The 20912-nt window shown below is 42.1% G+C and overlaps 2 protein-coding genes and 1 long non-coding RNA gene across 5 annotated transcripts in view; 1 reads left to right on the plus strand and 2 right to left on the minus strand.

The window, feature by feature from the left end:
• The window catches only part of cacna1db (calcium channel, voltage-dependent, L type, alpha 1D subunit, b), a gene marked incomplete at its 3' end in the record, with an annotated part of 134906 nt that overhangs the window by 80024 nt on the left and 33970 nt on the right, over positions 1-20912 (plus strand). The window lies entirely within an intron of this gene.
• LOC308096197 lies at positions 493-15089 on the minus strand. Its single transcript, XR_013934115.1, has 5 exons — positions 14954-15089; positions 13551-13601; positions 11071-11156; positions 9364-9405; positions 493-1537 (listed from the first exon to the last, which is right to left on the minus strand). It is a non-coding gene; the product is annotated as an uncharacterized lncRNA (long non-coding RNA).
• LOC308096162 (uncharacterized protein) lies at positions 1532-9304 on the minus strand. 3 transcript variants are annotated; one of them, XM_080443484.1, is made up of 2 exons: positions 9114-9304; positions 1532-9053 (listed from the first exon to the last, which is right to left on the minus strand). In XM_080443484.1, the coding sequence occupies exons 1-2, from the start codon at positions 9229-9231 to the stop codon at positions 2134-2136; spliced, it is 7038 nt and encodes a 2345-aa protein (XP_080299610.1). In that variant the 5' UTR covers positions 9232-9304; the 3' UTR covers positions 1532-2133. The 3 variants fall into 3 exon arrangements, with proteins under 3 accessions (XP_080299610.1, XP_080299611.1, XP_080299609.1); XM_080443485.1 differs by having other exon boundaries at positions 1532-7786; positions 7892-9304; XM_080443483.1 differs by having other exon boundaries at positions 1532-7786; positions 7838-9304.

The following is a 20912-nucleotide window of genomic DNA, read 5'->3' on the forward strand; positions in this document are numbered from 1 at the left end:
CCACAATGAAAAACTATTGTTTAGCCTACATTGTGACAGACTTGTCATCACCAGGCAGGAGTTTTGGATAAGCTCTAATGTCCATGTAGATTGCTTCACAATTGTACACACAGTAGAGGGATTGAAGTCCATTTTGTCCAGCAGGCAGAGATTATAGTCTGACACTTTCAATTACAAGCTTAAAACACCAAATTATAGAAGGCAAGAATTATTGTCAGTTAAACGAACAACTTGTGTATATTATGTTCATATGTGTATGGGTTTAGGCATTAATGAGATGTTACATTCCAAAGTTTCACTTTTTGTTCAGCTTTAGTAGTGAAGAACCCTTCTGATTGAGAATAGTAATACAAATTTAAAAAAACACATCTGTATTCATTGTAAATGTTAAATACATGTGACTAAATACATTACCAAACATATAGATTCACTTTTCAAACACATGGCAAAAAGAAAAATAAGTAGAGACAAAGCAGAGCAGATATAGTTTAAAGTATTTATTAACACAATTGTATTATTGGTACCTTTACTGTAAGCAACACCATTAATATATTTGGTATAATGTCCTATCAATTATTTTTACTATAGTTATTATGATTATATATGTAATTATGGTCATATTTTATGATTCTATATATAGGTTAATATGAGTTATTAGTGACAATTAAACAATTATATTTTATGATAACTATTACAATGCCTGTAAACAGTTTATTATTGACAGATATATTATTGATGCTCTAATGGTTATTATTATTACTACTATTACTGTTATTGTCCAAAATTATATTCTAACCTTTAAGTAATTTCAATATTTTCCAGGGTGAAGCAAAAAACCCGCCTCCTATTTCAGCCAATTTAGGAGTGCACGGGGAAAAAATTCTTGCACCGACCCCTTTGTTAAAAAAGGCGATCAAGCAAGCTCCTGGTAAATATATTAAACAAACTAATAAATGTAACATTCTGAAAAATAAGTAAAACTTTTAGGGCTGCAACTATATTGATTAAGTGAATTATCTCAAAGTGTATTTTGTAGATATCTAATTTTGTATTTATCAATGAATCAATGTGTAACATTTTCCATAATTATTTTGGGATTACATTTATTAGTTTAATTAAGAAACTAAGTCCTATTTTAATGCTTGTATATTGGCTGTTTGAATAAAATTAAATTTTTTGACAACATTTATTAAAAAATAATTTAGTCCTAATAAGTGTTACAGTCTTACAGCCCTAAAAACAAATGGTGAGTTAAAACATTTACAACATGCACATGTAAATATAAGGTAGTGGGTCATGAAAAGGCAGTATACAATCCAAAATAGTTTGTTATGCATTTTTTAGAATTGATTATTTTATGTGTGAGTTTGTTATTAAATTCAGGGATGGCCAATATTGTGTTTATAGAAATTGGGTACTACCGGTTCACGACCCACAACATAAATGACAATTAGAAATATGACAATTATTCACAAAGAACATTCCTGAAATGTAGAAAATGGTTAAAGGCAAAAACAATATCAGTGCTGGACGGCTTCTGAAAAACAGGGAAACAAGTGTTAGTGTTCTTTTCAAACAAATGCTTCACAATCAGTAATTATGAAAAAAGACAAAACAATGCTACAATATGAATAATACTAGCGACAAGAGAAAAAAGGTGAGATTTGGCTGCTGCGTAATGGGAGATTCCAAAGTATAGGTGCGGCTACGATGAGGCCCGGTCACTACTTGGGCAGCTGATTCACATGTTCCAGTGATATATCCAATGACAGGGTTGGTGATCAAGAGGTTCCATTGTTCGCAATCCGTTTGTTATTTAGTGTGGCAGATGAGACTTTGCGCTGGAGTGGCACCAGAGAATGATGTAGCGTTGGCTATGAATAGTTCATACCGTCAAACGATCATCTCTGGTGACCACTATTTGGGCAGCTCATTCACATGTTCCAGTGATATATCCAATGACAGGGTTGGTGATCAAGAGGTTCCATTGTTCGCAATCCTTTTGTTATTGAGTGCGGCAGATGTGATTTATAAGAGCAGGTCAGAATGCGTTTGGTGGGAAAGAGCACGATGTCCTTGAAACTAAGGTCTACATGGTTCCAGTGTTTGCAAGCTTGTCTTGCAGGCTATGCACTAGTCCTGATCGGAGGATAATACGCAATACACAGGATCATGGTAGCTGTAGTACGTACGTAGTACTCCAGACTGTAGACATTGCTCTGGTCTTGAGATGTAAATGTGATCCAACAGCGTGTTTTTGTCAGTAGTCTTCTCCTTGATCAGTTGTGTGTATCCTCTGGACTCGAGCAGCATCGCTATCGGAGTACCTACACTGGCCAGTAGATTTTCGTTGAAATCACCACAGACTACGATGGGATGGTGGTCCATCACTTCTAAGGAGTCCAGAAGCGCCTTCAGATTTTCCATGAACGGGTCATCGTAACGTGGTGGTCTGTACACTGCAGCGATCAGAAGCTTGACAGGGGACTCTATCTTGACGACCACAAACTCGAGGTTTGTCACATTGTGTAGGTAACGCTTTTCACATGCCTGGAAATGGTCCTTCACATACACAGCGACGCCACCGCCATTCTGTTCTGCACGTTCAGAACGGCTGGTGTACGAGATGTGCTTGTTGCGGCTGAACATGGTGTATCCATCCAATTGGAGACTGTCAGCCACAAAGGAGCCGGTGAGATGCGTCTCGGTCAAGCACAGGACATCTGCATGGGTCAGTTCGTGATGTTTTTTGATGTCCTGAATGTGTGCCGGTAAACTTTGCGTGTTGTGATGGACAATCGCGAGTGTTTGCGCCTGGCCTGTCGTCTCTCGATACTTCAACAGTGGCATAACACTGTCCAGTGAGGCGGTCTTCATGGATTCCAGGGCAGCTGTGATTGCAGGATCAGCATAGATTTTCTTCGCATCGAAGTCAATGATGTGCAATCCTTGCAATGACGTTGTCCTACTGAGGGCAACGTAGGCCATGCCTGGTTGGAAGATCCGTTTCAAGGAAACCACAGCAGATTGTGTAGTCATGCCTTGGACTTTGTGAGCTGTGCAAGCATATGCCAACTTGATGGGAAATTGCCTACGAAGCGTGTTATTGCTCAGGTGTTCCTCATATCTCTCGACGTACACTTGTGTACTGCCAGGTGTAGTTTTCCGGTATTTCTGTCCTGCTTCAGGCTTGTCTACTACAAGCCAAAGCTTGGCTACTCTACTCCCGTCCTCGTTTACGTGCATCTCTACACTAGCCATCTTGCCAAATGTCCCGTTCACAAGGCCATCCTCCACATCTATGTTCCTGATGATCACGATTGGGGCGCCTTCTGCAACCTGCAAGTTGTCAAGAAGATCGTTCTGCTCTCCTGTACAGGGACTGGCAAGGCGAGTCTTGTGGTTATGGACTTGCTTGTAGTCTTCCGCGGGTATGTTGACGATGTGGCTGTGGAGCGCAGACAAAGATTTGGCGTTGTGTTCGGACACCTCTTTGTTGGTTGCGAAGATGTGCACAACATCCTTAGGACAACGGTCACGCACAGTCACTCTCTGAGCAAGGAGTGCTTTGTCTCCGTCACTCAGCGGATCCTTCTTCGCTTTGACTCTCAACCTATTCAGAAGCTCTGCGTAGGGCAGATCATCTTTCTGTCGCATGATCTCGGTCAACGTGATCATCTGAAAGTGTTCGAGCAGAAGGTCCGGTTTGCCTTCCTCGAGCACACAGAGCGGTTTCCCACTTGACGTTGGAGGGAGCTGGTAAAAGTCGCCTACTACAAGTACCGACATGCCGCCGAATGGCCTCTTACTGCCTTTAATCTCTTGCAGTCTCCAGTGGATGTAGATAAACATAGCCTTTGAAATCATCGACACCTCATCTATGACGATGATCTCCGCATTTCCCAGCTTTGCCCTCACGTCATCCAATTTGTTTCCCAGTCCTATGTAGGGTGGTTTCAATTTTCTTGGCAACTTCAACAGGGAATGCAGTGTGTTTCCCGCGATGTTGTATGCCGCAGTTCCTGTAAACGCAGACAGCAGCACTGTGGGCATGGATGCATCCGTCTCCTCAAACAGTCTGGGGAGTCGACGGAGAATCCGTGTTGCCTCACCGTAGATGCACTTGATCAGGTGTGATTTGCCAGTTCCAGCACCCCCAGTGACAAAGAAGAAGAAGGGTTCGGGTTTCTGGTCGAGTACGCTCTTGAAGCACCATTCACGTACAGAGTGAAAGATGGAGGCTTGAGTCCGGTTGAGGTTTCGACACATTGAACGCAGATAATCGAGGCTCATTTGCGGAGCCGATACCCTGTGACCAACAATTGTACCCACCTCTTGACAACTGAACTCTGGGACGTCGTCTTGTTCGTCGTCTGCCTGTGGATCTTGATCTTGTTCGGCAAGACATTCCATCCGCTCGAGCTCATTTTCTGGGGCAATGTTGGCCCACGCATCTTCCGCAGGGCCATGCTTCATGAATTCCTCTAATGCTTCTTCCATCGATTTGCTGTGTTTTTCATACCTCATTTTGTTCTCATCAACAATGGCATTTGCGCGGCATGTCCATTTTTGTCCAGGTATTTTCACAGACGCAGAGTCGTAGAACTCCTTGTAGGTGGGGAAGATTGCGGTTTTCAGTGTGGTCTGATAGCGATGCGGAAGGTAAGCCTTCAGCAAGTTGCCGAAGTATTTCTCGGGGTCCTTCTGTTCCGAGAACTTCGCGTATCTGATAACCGCGGGTCGGCCATCCGTCGAGCGCTTCTTAATGGTTCCCATGTTGTCAGACAGCTTCAGGCAATCTGGCTTTTTTGCTTCGCTACCGTACACAATCCTGTACTCGGATGCAAATTCTGCTAGACACATGTTGTCAAACACCAGTGTTTTGGGTCTGGCGTTGTATTTGTCAAGAAGCCCTGACATCCACACTTGGTTCGAATCGGCTGGTCTTTTCTGCAGCAAGCTGAGCGGGAGGCTCATTTTCATTGCATTGTCATCCGTCGGGAGGAAGACAACTTCGCGGGAGCATTCCTTCAATTGCAAGCTGCAAGTTCGGGCCACTGCCTCCTGAGAGCTAACCTGTCTGTTTTTCACATATGCGTGAACAAGTTCGTTCATTGCACCCCTTTCGGTCACTTTTGTGGGGTCTATGCCTTCGACTACTTGTTTCAGAAGCTCACCCATCTCATGTTCGGCCTTGGATATGTAGGACAGCATGTATGAGATGCAAACAAAGTGGTCCAGGACAAACTGGATATCCATGTTGGCATTCCAGGCCTCCAGCAAAACTGGGTTGTAGTTGTTCACATAGCAGTCCTTGACTCCACGCTTCATCAAGAGGACCTGGACATTCCTCAAGTCTTCAAGATAGCTGTCGTACTCTTCGTGAGTCAAATTGCACTTTGCCAGCAACTCTGAGAGATCGGTCAGTTCTGATGGCAAGTCCAGAAGTAGATCATACAGAGGTTTGAGTTTGGCCAAAGCAGCTTGTGCTCTTGCCCTCTGTTGTTTGCCTATGCCTTCGGTACTCCTCTTTGCACTTTCGTTTGCTCCTTCATTTCCTCCTGTTGCGCCCCTTTCGTTTTCATCCGTGACTTCCTCCATTGGATCAACTGGCGTTGGGTTAGTTAACCAGGTTGTGTCCACTGGTGCCTTGGGGAATCCAAACCTGCATGTCTTGTTACCTTTCTTACAGGACTTTGTGTGGTTTTTGCTGTGCATCTGAACTTCTTGGACAATTCGGTGAAGCACAGGATTTTCGTTTGGATCAGGCAGCTGGCACGAAATGTAGCGGTCCGCAAATTCGCATATCTTCTCGTCCGAGTCTTCTCCAAGTTTGGGGGCGTCGGCTACCCACATTAAGGCGTGAACATGCGGCGAACCCCGGTTTTGATACTCGATTCTATGGAACCAGTCTATGACGTGTCCGATTGGGCGAGCATCAGACCGCAGCAGTTTTGAATACGCAGAATGAACTCGCTTGTCAAACATTCGCATGGTAGTCACTGCATTGCTTCTGAGGATGTCACATTTCTCATTCCAGTCCAGCTTGTCAAAATCCACTATTTGGCCTTGCTGTGCTTTTATTGCCGTTATGACCTCTGGCCATCTGAATTCTGCAGCACTTAAGGTCAAAAAGAAGGTAGGTGGGCCTAACTGACGGACCATGGCAAACAAATCATACATGGTCTTCTGCCAGTAGGCTGGCGTCCCCCTAAGGGGTTGCATGAACCTTGTTGCATCCCGGTTTCTGACCAGTCTCTCAACTTCATGCTTGTCCTGCAACATCTTGTTGGAGATCCTGCGACCATCCTTGGTAAAGGGTTTGCCCTTCCTCAATTGAATTGAGATGGTGTTTTTTGCCAAGTGGGTCTCTGTAACAAACTGGGCAAAAAAGAGATAGCTTTGGTCTCTTGCAAAACGATCATCAACATTGAAAAGCCTTGCGTTGAAGTACCTGCTTGGTGTCAGTTTGAGCTTTCTCTTCCGATCCAACGTGTTCTCTCCAGTTGGAAACAATGTAGGGAAGGCCCTTGCTTCGAGGTTAGGGGCTGTGCTATAGCTGACAGGCCTGTTTCCTTCAGCTGGGGCGATGCAGAATATGCCATCTCCGTATGTCATTGTCTCTTGTCCAATGTCATCCGGTTCCAAGCAACTGTCCAGGCCATGTCCAGGTCTCAGCGCATCTTGCTCATCTTGGGCAGTGGGTGGATGTTGATCCACTCTCTGTGATGGGTCGAGGGTTTCAGTCGCATCGGCTACTTCCATCATTTCGGCGTCGTCACAACTGTCCATGACTTCGTCTGTGCCCGTCTGTTCAACAGTGGGTAGGTCTTCAAGTTCAACAGTGGGTAGGTCTTCAAGATGGCCCTCCACATTTTCATCGTTGATGCTCTCATCATCTCGGATTGTGATGTTTTTGTAGTCGGGGTGTGTCTCGATGAGTTTCCTCAAGCCCAGTAAGACATTGGTCATATTGACAGTGTGAAACAAATGATAACCTTTGTACCGCAGACGTCTCTTCAGTTTCACCCTGTACAAACGGGATGAGTCGAGCCTTCTGGGTAGGGTGTTTACTGTGGTTTCCACGTCTGCTGGCACGCACACCACAGCACCATATATAGCACTCTGTTTGCCTTTAGGAAGTGTGAGAATCTTGGCAAATGGTATGTCTATTGCCGATATTTGTCTTTCCAGCACATTGAGTTGGCGGAGCTCTGGAGGAATGGGTGCAAGTTCCAGGTTGTTTGCGACAGCCAAGCGTGGCATTCTTCCTGCTACTACACTATTGTGACAGCTTTGACAAATCCACTCTTTTCGCCTTTCTTCGGGTACAGTGCAATCTTCCGGCCCTCCACATTGATCATCACACGAATGAAGGTATTTGCCTGTCAAGCAGGCAGCAACCACGCGGGGTTTGATCGTGTAATTTGACCGATGACAAACATACACTTGATCAGAGAAAAGAGTCCGATGGCACGTTGTGCAAACAAAAGTTGGTCCATGTTTTATGACTTTCTGGAAACTCGCTATAGCGCCTTGTAGTAGCTCATTCTGTTGGGGTGCGGTAGGTAAATCTATCCTCGCAGTATCTAAATCTTTCATCGCTTTTACAGCAATGCCCCGTTTGCGCAGGACATCACATAAGTCCTTGTATCTATTTCTTATTCTCATTGAACGTCGGATGTCACGGCGCATCTTGAAGAATGGGTCCGTTTTGCATCTGCGGGCCATGTAGGACTTCATGTGTTCCCTGACCTTTCTCCTGAACTCCTCATCTTCTCTGAACCTCTTGTTTACATAAGCATTGTGCTTCTTTCTAAACTCATCTTTATTTAACCTCCTTTTGCCATAAGCCCTTTTCTTCTCTCTAAACTCCTCATCTTCATTGAACCTCCTTTTGCCATATGCCTTCTGCTGGACCCGACGCTGCCCTCTGAACTCTTCATCTTCACTGAATCTCCTGTTGAAATATGCCTTCTTGAATTTGTTTTGCTGTTCCTTGAATTTTTTATCCGTTATACATCTCATGGCAATGTATTTGTTCATGTATTCCTTCCTTGGAGTCCTCGGTTTTTCCTTGGTATCAGATTGCAGTTGATCCTCTCTTAGTCTCCTCATTATTTTCCGTTTCCGTTGTTGACTCATTTTGTTGGCTCTTTCATTTGTAGTGTCTGACATCACTTGTGTTGATGGTGAATGGCCTGCCTGCAGAGAATGCTTGGTGATTGGAGGTCCAGTGTTTGTTTCATCCTGGCTAGTTTGATCGACAGGCTCTTTGTGATGCAGGTTGTCAGGATGAACTTGCACTGTTGACAGATGGGGTGACCGAGCATTTGTCTGTTCAAATGTCACTGGCATGAAGTCAAACTGCATTTGGTCAATCCTGTTCGATGAATGTGAGAAGTCAATTAGCTGGTCAATTTTAGCGAACAGATCATCCAACTGAGTGAAGGTCATCATTACAGCTTTTCCTCCAGGCAAAGGTAGGCCATCAGCACTTCTCTGGTGAGAGTCAAACAGTCCATATCTTCCAGACCTGTCTCTAAAAACGGCAATAGTGTGTGGTGATACTGTTAGGAGTGCATATTTGACATTCTCAGACAGACACTTAAGTCTTTCCTGAAGCTTCAGCCACCAATGCCGTCGGTAGGGCTCTCCCTCAGCTCTCATAAATCCCATGTCCACGTTAGATTTTTTCACGGAGTACGTATTGTGCTCCGTTTCCACCTTGAGAGGTACTTCCTCCATTGTCAGCTGGCATGACTTAAACTGCTTTTGTCTTTTTAGTTGTTCTATTGTTCTTTTATACAGACTGTCTCCCTTGTCCAGTATCTTGTCAAGATCATCCATCTTCAAGTCAAGACCTTCATGTTGGTGAGCCAAAAATGTCAGAGCCATGCATGTACACTGCCGATTCTTTGACATTTTGGAAAACTTATGATGATTTTGGCTTTTGGATGCCTGCACAGATTTCACAGAGGGATGCATGGTGCATGCTTGTTGTACAGGGTCATTGTTGGAAAGGTCCATGGCCTCGCCAATGTTGTCTTGTTCTTCAACATCAGACTGTGCATGTTGCTGAGCTGTTTCTAACACAGGCTCCATGGCTGGACTAAATGTCTTTTGTGTCCCTTCATCGACCTCTGTGCAACTGTTTGGTGAATCTGTATGGGCCAACTTAGCATCCCAGCATTTCTTTTTAGCGATAGATTTCTTCCCACGACGGGGCATGATGTCACCAAGTTTTAGATCTGAACTTGTATTAAAATGTACACTCTTTACCAAAAAACAACCTTCAACCTTCAATACTAGAGTAGCATTAGTCACAAATCACTCTAGGCATCAAGAATCAACTTAACTTACCGTTAAAAAGTCACCAGAGGAGCTGTTTTGATCTGATGAACACTAGAATAAAAAAATAGAACAATTTCAGACTAGCGCTATAGTTTTACAATATAATTACTTGTTAGATTTTTTTTTTTCTACCGTTATATTCTTGTGTAAAAAAACGTGTGCCATTTTATGACAGTAGATTTTCAGGCCGCTGCGCAGCCTTCAAACCTAGTCCTATGTTGCGCTGCTAAGAGCGTTGGTCACTGAAGCATGGCCATTTAAAGTGTTTTACACTGCTATAGCAACTACCAAGTTTGGGGCGTTAAACATGCTCGGAACTGTAGTTATGGCTGTTTAAAGGGCACATTTTTTATGAAAATCTTTGTCTATGATCAAGTATCGGTATATATGAAGTCATTTCTCTGACTGCGTTGAGTTCTTTCATCTTTCCATAATGTGCATTATTGGTGTGTTAGCAATCTAACAGCTGCATTTGTATGTATGGTGCTTATTTTATTTATATACATCTACCATTCATGCAATTATGGCTATGATAGACATAGCTGACATTCCCTTGTTGAACTTTAACTATTCAAGATTTTATACAATATTAACCAAAATATTTGGAAAAGTAGAACTAAAGAGAGAAAGTATTACATAAGCATATATGTCTACCAAAGATTATGTATATGATGAGTACACCATAGAATTGAAGTACGCATATCATCTGCATAGTTTATATTAGGTATAGCAGTGTGGGAAAATAATGCATTAATTCATAAGTTTACTGTTGCAAACACTAATGTTACCATTTATCTGTAGAGTAATGGTGTAACCATTTTGTTTTATTCCATTTGAATTATTTGATTAAGAATGGCTGACAGCTTTGACTAAATTGGATCCTATTACCTTTTAAAAATGTGTGGAAACAGAATGTAATTAGAGAAAGTGCTCCAAGAGGTCTCTACCAGGTTAGGTCGGTTATTGTGGGCCAGTAATGTTTGGAATACGTCAATCAGGATGAATATGAAAAACTGGACAGATTTGTTTTTGATCACTTGACTATGAAGATAATGTGTACCGATTAGCGTCATGTTTGGACAACATGTGTAGGAGCACGGTCAAAAGTGTGTTTTGCAAAAAAGCAATTACTAGCCCATGTGACCAATTTGGGACAGAATTCTGCTCTTGCATCCAGACAGCGTGTGTGCACAGTTTCACTGCCATCAAGCCAACGGTACCAGAGATTGACTGTCCACAGACAGAATGACACACAAAAAGACAGACAGGGTGCAAAACAGTCTCAGCCATGCCTTCCGGCCTGACGGAGACAATAAAGAGTGCAAAATAAGCAAACATAATAGGAGTTGGCATTTTAAAAATAAAGAAAATGTGTTTCAATTAAGCTAATCATCTGGGGACCAACAAAATAATTTGGGGACCCCTCTTGGAATCTTGATAACCCCATGCATGTAATGCGCCGATCTCTGTGAGAACGGCGGTCACAGAGATTATTCCATGATTTTTCAAAGGTACAGTAAAATCACCGTTTTTGCTGGCAGCACTGGCACACTATTGATATGGCAGTCAAAGAGTTAAACTAAATAGAGTATATATATTGGCAATGTCTCCTTAAAAACTGACAATGGATTGACCCCAAGACAATTTCCATATGCCAACATTAGATAGATCTAAAACGCTTTGATTTGCACATGTGTCATGTTATGTTAAACAAACCTTGCAGTAGTGCAGTCTGGGATGGTCCCCTCAGTCCACTGCTGTGTTGGCCAAGATATCAGGTCCGGTGTACAGCCACGCCACAGCTGAAATTTTCAATCAAAAATACTGTATTTAGAAAAAAATATAAAAGTAAATGCATGTAGTGACAAGCTGTCAAGTGAATTTGTATATTGGCTATTTAAAATAAGGCAAGAAGTTTACAGTGAGTTTGTAGATCTGCTATTTTCAAATATGTATAATGCCTTGTTATCACATGGCTACAGATGTCTGCCAATTTGGTGATAATGGAGATAATTGTAAAATAGCAGATTTAGAAGCTCACAACGCGTCGCATTGTGAGATTGTAGATCAGCTATTTTCAAATGTACAAGCTGAAGCTCACAACGCGTCGCATTTTGAGCTAGTAGATCTGCCATTTTCAAATAGCCAAAGTTTAAATAGGGCTGAAGTGGTTAGTGTAGCCTATGTTTTTTAAACAACAATCTAAATCTACAAAGTAACTCAAGTTTTCAAAACATTGTAGTGGATTACAAGTACAATATTTGTCTATCACTGCCAACAGATAGATAGATCTTGAAAATTGAACCAGACAAGTCAGTGTGCTGAAAAATTGGCCACATATGGATAAGACAGACACAGATGAGACGCAGGGCCTGTTAAATGGCATCAACAATGGGTCATTTATTCAACCCCTAACCACACCTCCAATCACCCCCCTATTATCACCTTTCAGTCAGCTGACAACTCTATAGAAACTTGAAGCAACACATACTTGTCACCTGTACATGCATAATAGACAATAGCAGATCTACAAGCTCAGAAGTGATCTACAAGTGAGCTATGTAGATCAGCCAATTAAAATTAAGCAACAAGCTTACAGTGAGCTTGTAGATCTGCTATTTTCCAAACATTACAAACTCACAGTGAGTTTGTAGATCTGCTATTTTCAAATATGTATAATGCCTTGTTATCACATGGCTACAGATGTCTGCCAATTTGGTGATAATGGAGATAATTGTAAAATAGCAGATTTAGAAGCTCACAACGCGTCGCATTGTGAGATTGTAGATCAGCTATTTTCAAATGTACAAGCTCAAGCTCACAACGCGTCGCATTGTGAGCTAGTAGATCTGCCATTTTCAAATAGCCAAAGTTTAAATAGGGCTGAAGTGGTTAGTGTAGCCTATGTTTTTTAAACAACAATCTAAATCTACAAAGTAACTCAAGTTTTCAAAACATTGTAGTGGATTACAAGTACAATATTTGTCTATCACTGCCAACAGATAGATAGATCTTGAAATTGAACCAGACAAGTCAGTGTGCTGAAAAATTGGCCACATATGGATAAGACAGACACAGATGAGACGCAGGGCCTGTTAAATGGCATCAACAATGGGTCATTTATTCAACCCCTAACCACACCTCTAATCACCCCCCTATTATCACCTTTCAGTCAGCTGACAACTCTATAGAAACTTGAAGCAACACATACTTGTCACCTGTACATGGAAAATCAATAGACAATAGCAGATCTACAAGCTCAGAAGTGATCTACAAGTGAGCTATGTAGATTGGCCATTTAAAATGAAGCAACAAGCTTACAGTGAGCTTGTAGATCTGCTATTTTCCAAACATTACAAACTCACAGCGAGCTTGTAGATCTGCTATTTTCGAATATGTATAATGCCATGTTATCACATGGCTACAGATGTCTGCCAATTTGGGATATAATAGGAAAATAGCAGATCTACAAGCTCAGAAAATCAGCTTGTAGATATGCTATTTTAAATAAAGGTTAAGTGGTGTGACCATGTGTGACCCCACACACACACACACACACACACACACACACACACACACACACACACACGAGATAGATCTTGAAAATTGAACCAGACAAGTCAGTGTGCTGAAAAATGTGCCACATATGGATAAAACAGACACAGATAAGACACAGGGCCTGTTAAATGGCATCAACAATGGGTCATTTATTCAACCCCTAACCACACCTCCAATCACCCCCCTATTATCACCTTTCAGTCAGCTGACAACTCTATAGAAACTTGAAGCAACACATACTTGTCACCTGTACATGCATAATAGACAATAGCAGATCTACAAGCTCAGAAGTGATCTACAAGTGAGCTATGTAGATCAGCCAATTAAAATTAAGCAACAAGCTTACAGTGAGCTTGTAGATCTGCTATTTTAAATAAAGGTTAAGTGGTGTGACCACGTGTGACCACACACACACAATTTATTCAACCCCTAACAACACCTCTAATCACCTTTCAGTCAGCTGACAACTCTATAGAAACTAGAAGCAACACGCACTTGTCACCTGGATACCAGTGGTTCTCAAACTATTGTAATGTCAAAGAGCAGACCCCCATAACCTAGTATTTGACCCCAAGTCAATGTCAATAAGCCAACATTAGATAGTTACACATCTAAAATAGGATCAGGATGTTACACACCTTGCAGTAGGTCTGGGATGGTCTGTCTGTCACCTGGGTCCACAGCCAGAGCTGTAAAAAAAGAAATACAAAATTTTAGACACAGAGTTATGAAAGTACATGCATATCAATAGACAATAGCAGATCTACAAGCTCACAAGTGATCTACAAGTGAGCTTGTAGATAAGCTATTTAAAAAAGGCTACAAGTTTAAAGTGAGCTTGTAGATCTCCTATTTTCAAATATGTATAATGCCTTGTTATCACATGGCTACAGAGTCTGCCAATTTTAGAGATAATTCTTAAATAGCAGATCTACAAGCTCACAATGTATAGCATTGTGAGCTTGTAGATCTGCCATTTTCAAATAGAAAAGTTTGAGTAGGGCTTAAGTGGTTAATGTAGCCAATGTTTTTTAAATAATAATCAAAATCAACTAAAGTAGTTTTCAAATAATTGTAGTGGATCAAAAGTTCAATATTTGCCTCTGAGATGAAGTACAATACAAGTACAATAGTGGATAGAAGTACAAGCAGAATATTTATCTATCTATGCCTGCCAACTGTCTGTGTCGAGACAGACACAAACAAAGCTCCAAGGAGCTGTGTGTGACGTCACTGCCATGCGGAAGTTGTAAGCATACATTTATAGCCGTTAGCATCGGTTAGCCTAGCTGACGAATCCTTGTTGTTTTTAACCTAGTTTCAGAGCAACTTTCGCTGCTTAAAGTTAGTTCTAGCAGATCTACAAGCTCAATTTTAGCAGACAAGATATAACAAATGCAATGTTGATTAAAAGCTGCATTCTGCGTTATATAATGAATTGTTATGACAGGTCGATGACTCGATGGTGACATGATTGTATGAAAACAAAGTCACCAACAAACTTAACCTGGCGATTGCACTTAATTCATTTAAAGCCCGTACATGTACATACACGTTCAAATTTCAAATATAAAGTGCTTACCTCATGGCCACGGATGTAACAATTCCGTTCGGGCCTTCAGAAGTACCCGTATCTTCAGTATTGTTAAATAAAAAGCATTTTAATCCGATCGGTGGACATTTTCTCAGCATGTCCTCCATATGCTTTCAACTACGCGACCCCATCGGTTGGTAGGTGTACTGCACTCTGATAGAGTGTGCTAACTATGAGAAAATGGCCACCGATCGGATTAAAATGTTTTTTTATTGAACAATACGATAGATACGGCTACTTCTGAGGGCCCATACATAATTATAACATCCGTGGCCATGGGGTAAAAACTTTGTTTGAAATCTGAACGTTGAAGTAGATTAGAGGGTCCAAAAAGGGAGAAAGTGCAAACACCAGGTTGCAGTTCATCCATGACCGTCGTGTGATCCAAGGCTACAGAGTCAGACATACATCAGAGTTATGGAAGCGATATAAAGTAATATTACTCACCTCAGACAAAAGACGGCGAAATGAAAGTCTTCCGAAGAAAACAAAGTAGATCGATGATATAATATGAAGCTAAATCAAGTAGATCCTTTTCCAATAGTAAATGACCGAGGCTATCGCAGGATTTTGATTTGTGAGAAGGAAGCGTGTGTGCTGTGAGTCTAAGGGGAGGGACAAATCAGCAAGAGCTGTGATTGGTCTGCTCAGGCAAAAGGGTCAAAACAAGCCCGGGCAAGCCCTCTCGCACCCCCCCCCCCCCCCCCCCCCACGAACCTCGCGTCACCAGTGTTTCCAACTCGGAGGAACCCCCCCCCCCCACACACACACACACACACACACACACACACACACACACACACACACACACGCACACACGCACACACACACACACACACACACACACAAGAACACGCATGCGTGCACGTACGCACACACACACTTAGGTAAACCATTTCCGTATCCTTTCTAAAGCGGATGCAGCCGTTGGCTCTGAAATGCATGTAAAATGATGCTGCTTTCATAGAACAAACAAAAAGACATTGAAGTATTAACCAAAAATAGATACATTTTGCAAATGCAAATGCAAACGTCATTTTATTAATTTAAAAGTTAAAAAGAAGAAGTTAGCGAAATATATAACAGCAATAATAATAATAATAATAATAATAATAATAATAATAATAATAATAATAATAATAATTTTAAAAAAAACACAGAAGCCAGTTACATTCCTAATTTCTCCCAGAAAATATACTTAAAGTACCAGAAGTAAAAGTAGCAATTATGCAGAATGTCCCATTTCAAGTTTTCAAATGCATACAGTGTATACAAATCTTTAGAAAATAGCAGATCTACAAGCTCACAACGCATCGGGCACTAGGGATAACTGGGCACCAAAACCTAGGGAAATGTGGGCACCTGGTCAACTGGGCACTAGGGACAACTGGGCACTAGGGACAACTGGGCACCAAAACCATCTGGGCAGTAGGGACATGTGGGCACCTGGACAACTGGGAACTGGGCATTTGGGACATGTGGGCATCTGGACAACTGGGCACCTGGAGGAATGGGCACCTGAATTAGGATTTGTGTTTTTTGTACTTTACACAGCATGATAAGCTCACAACGCATCGGGCAATAGGGATAACTGGGCACCAAAACCTAGGGAAATGTGGGCACCTAGTCAACTGGGCACTAGGGACAACTGGGCACCAAAACCATCTGGGCACTGGGCACTTGGGACATGTGGGCATCTGGACAACTGGGCACCTGGAGGAGTGGGCACCTGAATTAGGATTTGTGTTTTTTGTACTTTACACATTATGATGCTTTGTTGCTGTCTCCGCCAGGCCAAAAGGCATGGCCGAGACTATGTTTTGCACCTTGTCCGTTCGTTTGTCCGTCCGTCCATGTGTGTGTCCTTCGCCCCCCTCCGTCCGGCATGCATTATAGCGCCACGAGGAGGCCGCTTTTTGCAAAACCATTTTTTATGAAAGTACTCCTAGAGATTTGATCCAAACATTACACAAATTGGTACACAGTAGTGATGCGCGGACCTGCACGGGAGCCCAACCCGCCCGCGAAAATGAATATAAATCATCAACTCAGCCCACGCTGCAAACCGCCAAAAAAAAAAAAAGACGCACACAAGCAAGTCCATTAAATTGCTTTCCAGAGAGAGAGGGGGACAGAGGGGGACAGAGAGAAAGAGAGCTCGCGCGCGAGAGAGAGAAGGTAAGTTTTGGTGGGGTCTTTTGTCCGTGGGTTGAAAAAACATGTTTTTGCATCAAACGGTTACATTTTGCGCATTTGTGGCGCCCCCTATGGATCAAAGTGGAAATGCTTTTGGGGATTCGTTGAGTAAACCACCCTCGACATGTGATTCAAATTTGGGATCGATTGGACGTTTCGTTCGTGATTTTTGGCATTTTTGGTAAAATGGGCCCCTCCCACTAACTTTGGAAGCCAATTACGGACGAACGGTAAGGACTATCAAAATGCAATTTGGAAAGGTTTATCTAATGGGTCCATAGATCACGTGTACAGATTTTTGTGAAATTTGGACAAAATCTGTAGGAAAAGGTGCAAAAAGTGTGTTTTGAAGAAAATTCAAAATGGCGGAAAATCTATCCAGACGCAAATGGGCGTGGCCTATATGGGGAGATGCGTCGTGACCCAAGGAATCCAGGTGAAAAGAAATTTTGATTTTGCAACCTACGGTTCAAGAGTTAAAGGCCAAAACGTAAAGGGGGCTGTTATAGCGCCACCATGTGGCCGAATGGTGTGATATTTTTTTTAAATAATTTCGGACTAAATTATGAACCTCCCCTCCAAATCTGGTAACTCTAGCTCTTACGGTTTCTGAGAAAAAAATACTTGAATTTGAGTTTTTTCACTTTTCCATTAAAGCGGATGGGGAAATTTAATGCACTTATAAATCAATATCAATTAAACTATTTAACCAATCTCTTAGCAAAATACAAGCGCACGATTCCCGCTCAAGACGGTCATTTTGACATATGGCACGACATTGGGGGATAAAAACTGTGGGAGGAGTAGCAGCCCGAAGTATTGTTTATCTAGCTGGAATAATAAAGTGTATAGAGTACTATAGTCTGGTTGCCCTGTTAGGGCAACCACACTAACTAGACGCGTCGCAATTCAGGGCAATTGCAAAGTGTGGTTGCGCCGACGCCGGTCGGGACTCGAGGAATACGCTGGGAGGAATACCGTCGGAGTCTGTGCCAATTACATTGTCACGCAACTCTTGAGATCACTTGTGTTTCATTTTGAGAGGATTGATCCCCCAACATAAGGTTTTTGCATCAAACGGTTACATTTTAAGCATTTGTGTGCGCCCCCTATGGATCAAAGTGGAAATTCTTTTGGGGATTTGTTGAGTAAACCACACTTGACATGTGATTCAAATTTGGGATTGACTGGACGTTTTGTTCGTGATTTGTGGGCTTTTTTGTAAAACGGGCCCCTCCCGCTAACTTTGGAAGCCATTTACGGACGAACGGTATGGACTATCAAAATTCTGTTTCGGTCCAGATTATCGCATGGGTCCATAGATCACGTGTACCGATTTTTGTGAGATTTGGAAAAAAACTGTAGGAAAAGGTGCAAAAAGTGTGTTTTGAAGAAAATTCAAAATGGCGGAAAATGTATCCTGACGCAAATGGGCGTGGCCTATATGGGGAGATGCATCGTGACCCAAGGAATCCAGGGAAAAAGACATTTTGATTTTACGACATAAGGTTCAAGAGTTATAGGCCAAAACGTAAAGAGGACTGTTATAGCGCCACCATGAGGCCAAATGGTGTGATAATTTTTTCAATAATTTCGGACTAAATCATGAACCTCCCCTCCAAATGTGGTAACTCTAGCTCTTACGGTTTCTGAGAAAAAAATACTTGAATGTGAGTCTTTGCATTTTCCCATTATAAGTCAATGGGGATTAATTAATTCACTAATAAATTAATATCAATTACACTATACAACCTATCTCTTAGCAAAATACAAGCGCACGATTCCCAGTGAAGCCGGTCATTTTGGCATATGGCACGAGTGTGTGCTGCCAAAACTGTGGGAGGAGTTAAGGTCTGAAGTTTAACATTGTCAGGAACAATGTTAATACTAGACGCGTCGCAATTCAGGGCAATTGCAAAGTGTGGTTGCGCCGACGCCGGTCGGGACTCGAGGAATACGCTGGGAGGAATACCGTCGGAGGCTGCGCAAATTACATTGTCACGTCACTCCTGAGATCACTTGCGTTTCATTTTGAGAGGATTGATCATAAGGTTTTTGCATCAAACGGTTACATTTTGAGCATTTGTGTGCGCCCCCTATGGATCAAAGTGGAAATTCTTTTGGGGATTTGTTGAGTAAACCACACTTGACATGTGATTCAAATTTGGGATTGACTGGACGTTTTGTTCGTGATTTGTGGGCTTTTTTGTAAAACGGGCCCCTCCCGCTAACTTTGGAAGCCATTTACGGACGAACGGTATGGACTATCAAAATTATGTTTCGGTCCAGATTATCGCATGGGTCCAGAGATCATGTGTACCGATTTTTGTGAGATTTGGGAAAAATCTGTAGGAAAAGGTGCAAAAAGTGTGTTTTGAAGAAAATTCTAAATGGCGGAAAATCTTTCCTGACGCAAATGGGCGTGGCCTATTTGGGGAGATGAGTCGTGACCCAAGGAATCCAGGTGAAAAGAATTTTTGATTTTACGACCTACGGTTCAAGAGTTATAGGCCAAAACGTAAAGGGGGCTGTTATAGCGCCACCATGTGGCCGAATGGTGTGATAATTTTATTAATAATTTCGGACTAAATTATGAACCTCCCCTCCAAATCTGGTAACTCTAGCTCTTACAGTTTCTGAGAAAAAAATACTTGAATTTGAGTTTTTTCACTTTTCCATTAAAGCGTATGGGGAAATTTAATGCACTAATAAATCAATATCAATTAAACTATTTAACCAATCTCTTAGCAAAATACAAGCGCACGATTCCCGGTCAAGACGGTCATTTTGAGATATGGCACAACATTGGGGAATAAAAACTGTGGGAGGAGATGCAGTTTGAAATATTGTTTATTAACATTGTTCAAGAACAATGTTAATACTAGACGCGTCGCAATTCAGGGCAATTGCAAAGTGTGGTTGCGCCGACGCCGGTCGTGGGCTGCGGCCGCCGGGACTCGAGGAATACGCTGGGAGGAATACTGTCGGAGGCTGCGCCAATTACATTGTCATGTCTCTCATGAGATCACTTGCGTTTCATTTTGAGAGGATCGATCCACCCCGAAATAATGTTTTTGCATTAAACGGTTACATTTTGCGCATTTGTGGCGCCCCCCTATGGATCAAAGTGGAAATGCTTTTGGGGATCCGTTGAGTAAACCACCCTTGACATGTGATTCAAATTTGGGATTGACTGGAGGTTTCGTTTGTGATTTTTGGCCTTTTTTGTAAAACGGGCCCCTCCCGCTAACTTTGGAAGCCATTTAAGGACGAACCGTAAGGACTATCAAAATTCAGCTTGGAGACGTTTATCGCATGGGTCCAGAGATCATGTGTACCGGTTTTTGTGAAATTTGGACAAAATATGTGGGAGGAGGAGCTAAAAGTGTGTTTTGAAGAAAATTCAAAATGGCGGAAAATTTATCCAGACGGAAATGGGCGTGGCGTACATGGGGAGTTGCGTCATGACCCAAGGAATCTAGGGAAAAAGAAATTTTGATTTTACGACCTACGGTTCAAGAGTTATAGGCCAAAAGGTAAAGTGGGCTGTTATAGCGCCACCATGTGGCCGACTGGTGTGATTTTTTTTTAAATAATTTTGCAATAAACTATTAACCTCCCCTCCAAGTCATGTAACTGTAGCCCTTATGGTTTCCGAGAAAAAAATACTTGAATGGGAGTTTTTGCAATTCCCATTAAAGTGGATGGGGAAATTTAATGCACTAATAAATCAATATCAAAAAATCTATCCAGACGCAAATGGGCGTGGCCTATATAAGGAGTTGCGTCATGACCCAAGGAATCTAGGGAAAAAGACATTTTGATTTTACGACCTACGGTTCAAGAGTTATAGGCCAAAAGGTAAAGTGGGCTGTTATAGCGCCACCATGTGGCCAACTGGTGTGATTTTTTTTTAAATAATTTTGCAATAAACTATTAACCTCCCCTCCAAGTCATGTAACTGTAGCCCTTATGGTTTCCGAGAAAAAAATACTTGAATGGGAGTTTTTGCAATTCCCATTAAAGTGGATGGGGAAATTTAATGCACTAATAAATCAATATCAAAAAATCTATCCAGACGCAAATGGGCGTGGCCTATATGGGGAGATGCGTCGTGACCCAAGGAATCCAGGTGAAAATAAATTTTGATTTTACGACCTACGGTTCAAGAGTTATAGGCCAAAACGTAAAGGGGGCTGTTATAGCGCCA

Source organism: Gymnoscopelus braueri (genome assembly GCF_963280865.1).
Source record: "Gymnoscopelus braueri genome assembly, chromosome: 12".
NCBI classification, from domain to species: domain Eukaryota; kingdom Metazoa; phylum Chordata; class Actinopteri; order Myctophiformes; family Myctophidae; genus Gymnoscopelus; species Gymnoscopelus braueri.

Excerpts from the sequence above, each read along its gene's own strand:
- LOC308096162 (XM_080443483.1), bottom strand. The coding sequence starts at position 9,231 with ATGCCCCGTCGTGGGAAGAAATCTATCGCTAAAAAGAAATGCTGGGAT. Across the intron at positions 7,787-7,837 it reads AGGGCTTATGGCAAAAGGAG|GTTCAGAGAAGATGAGGAGT; the intron begins GTTAAATAAAGA and ends TGTAAACAAGAG.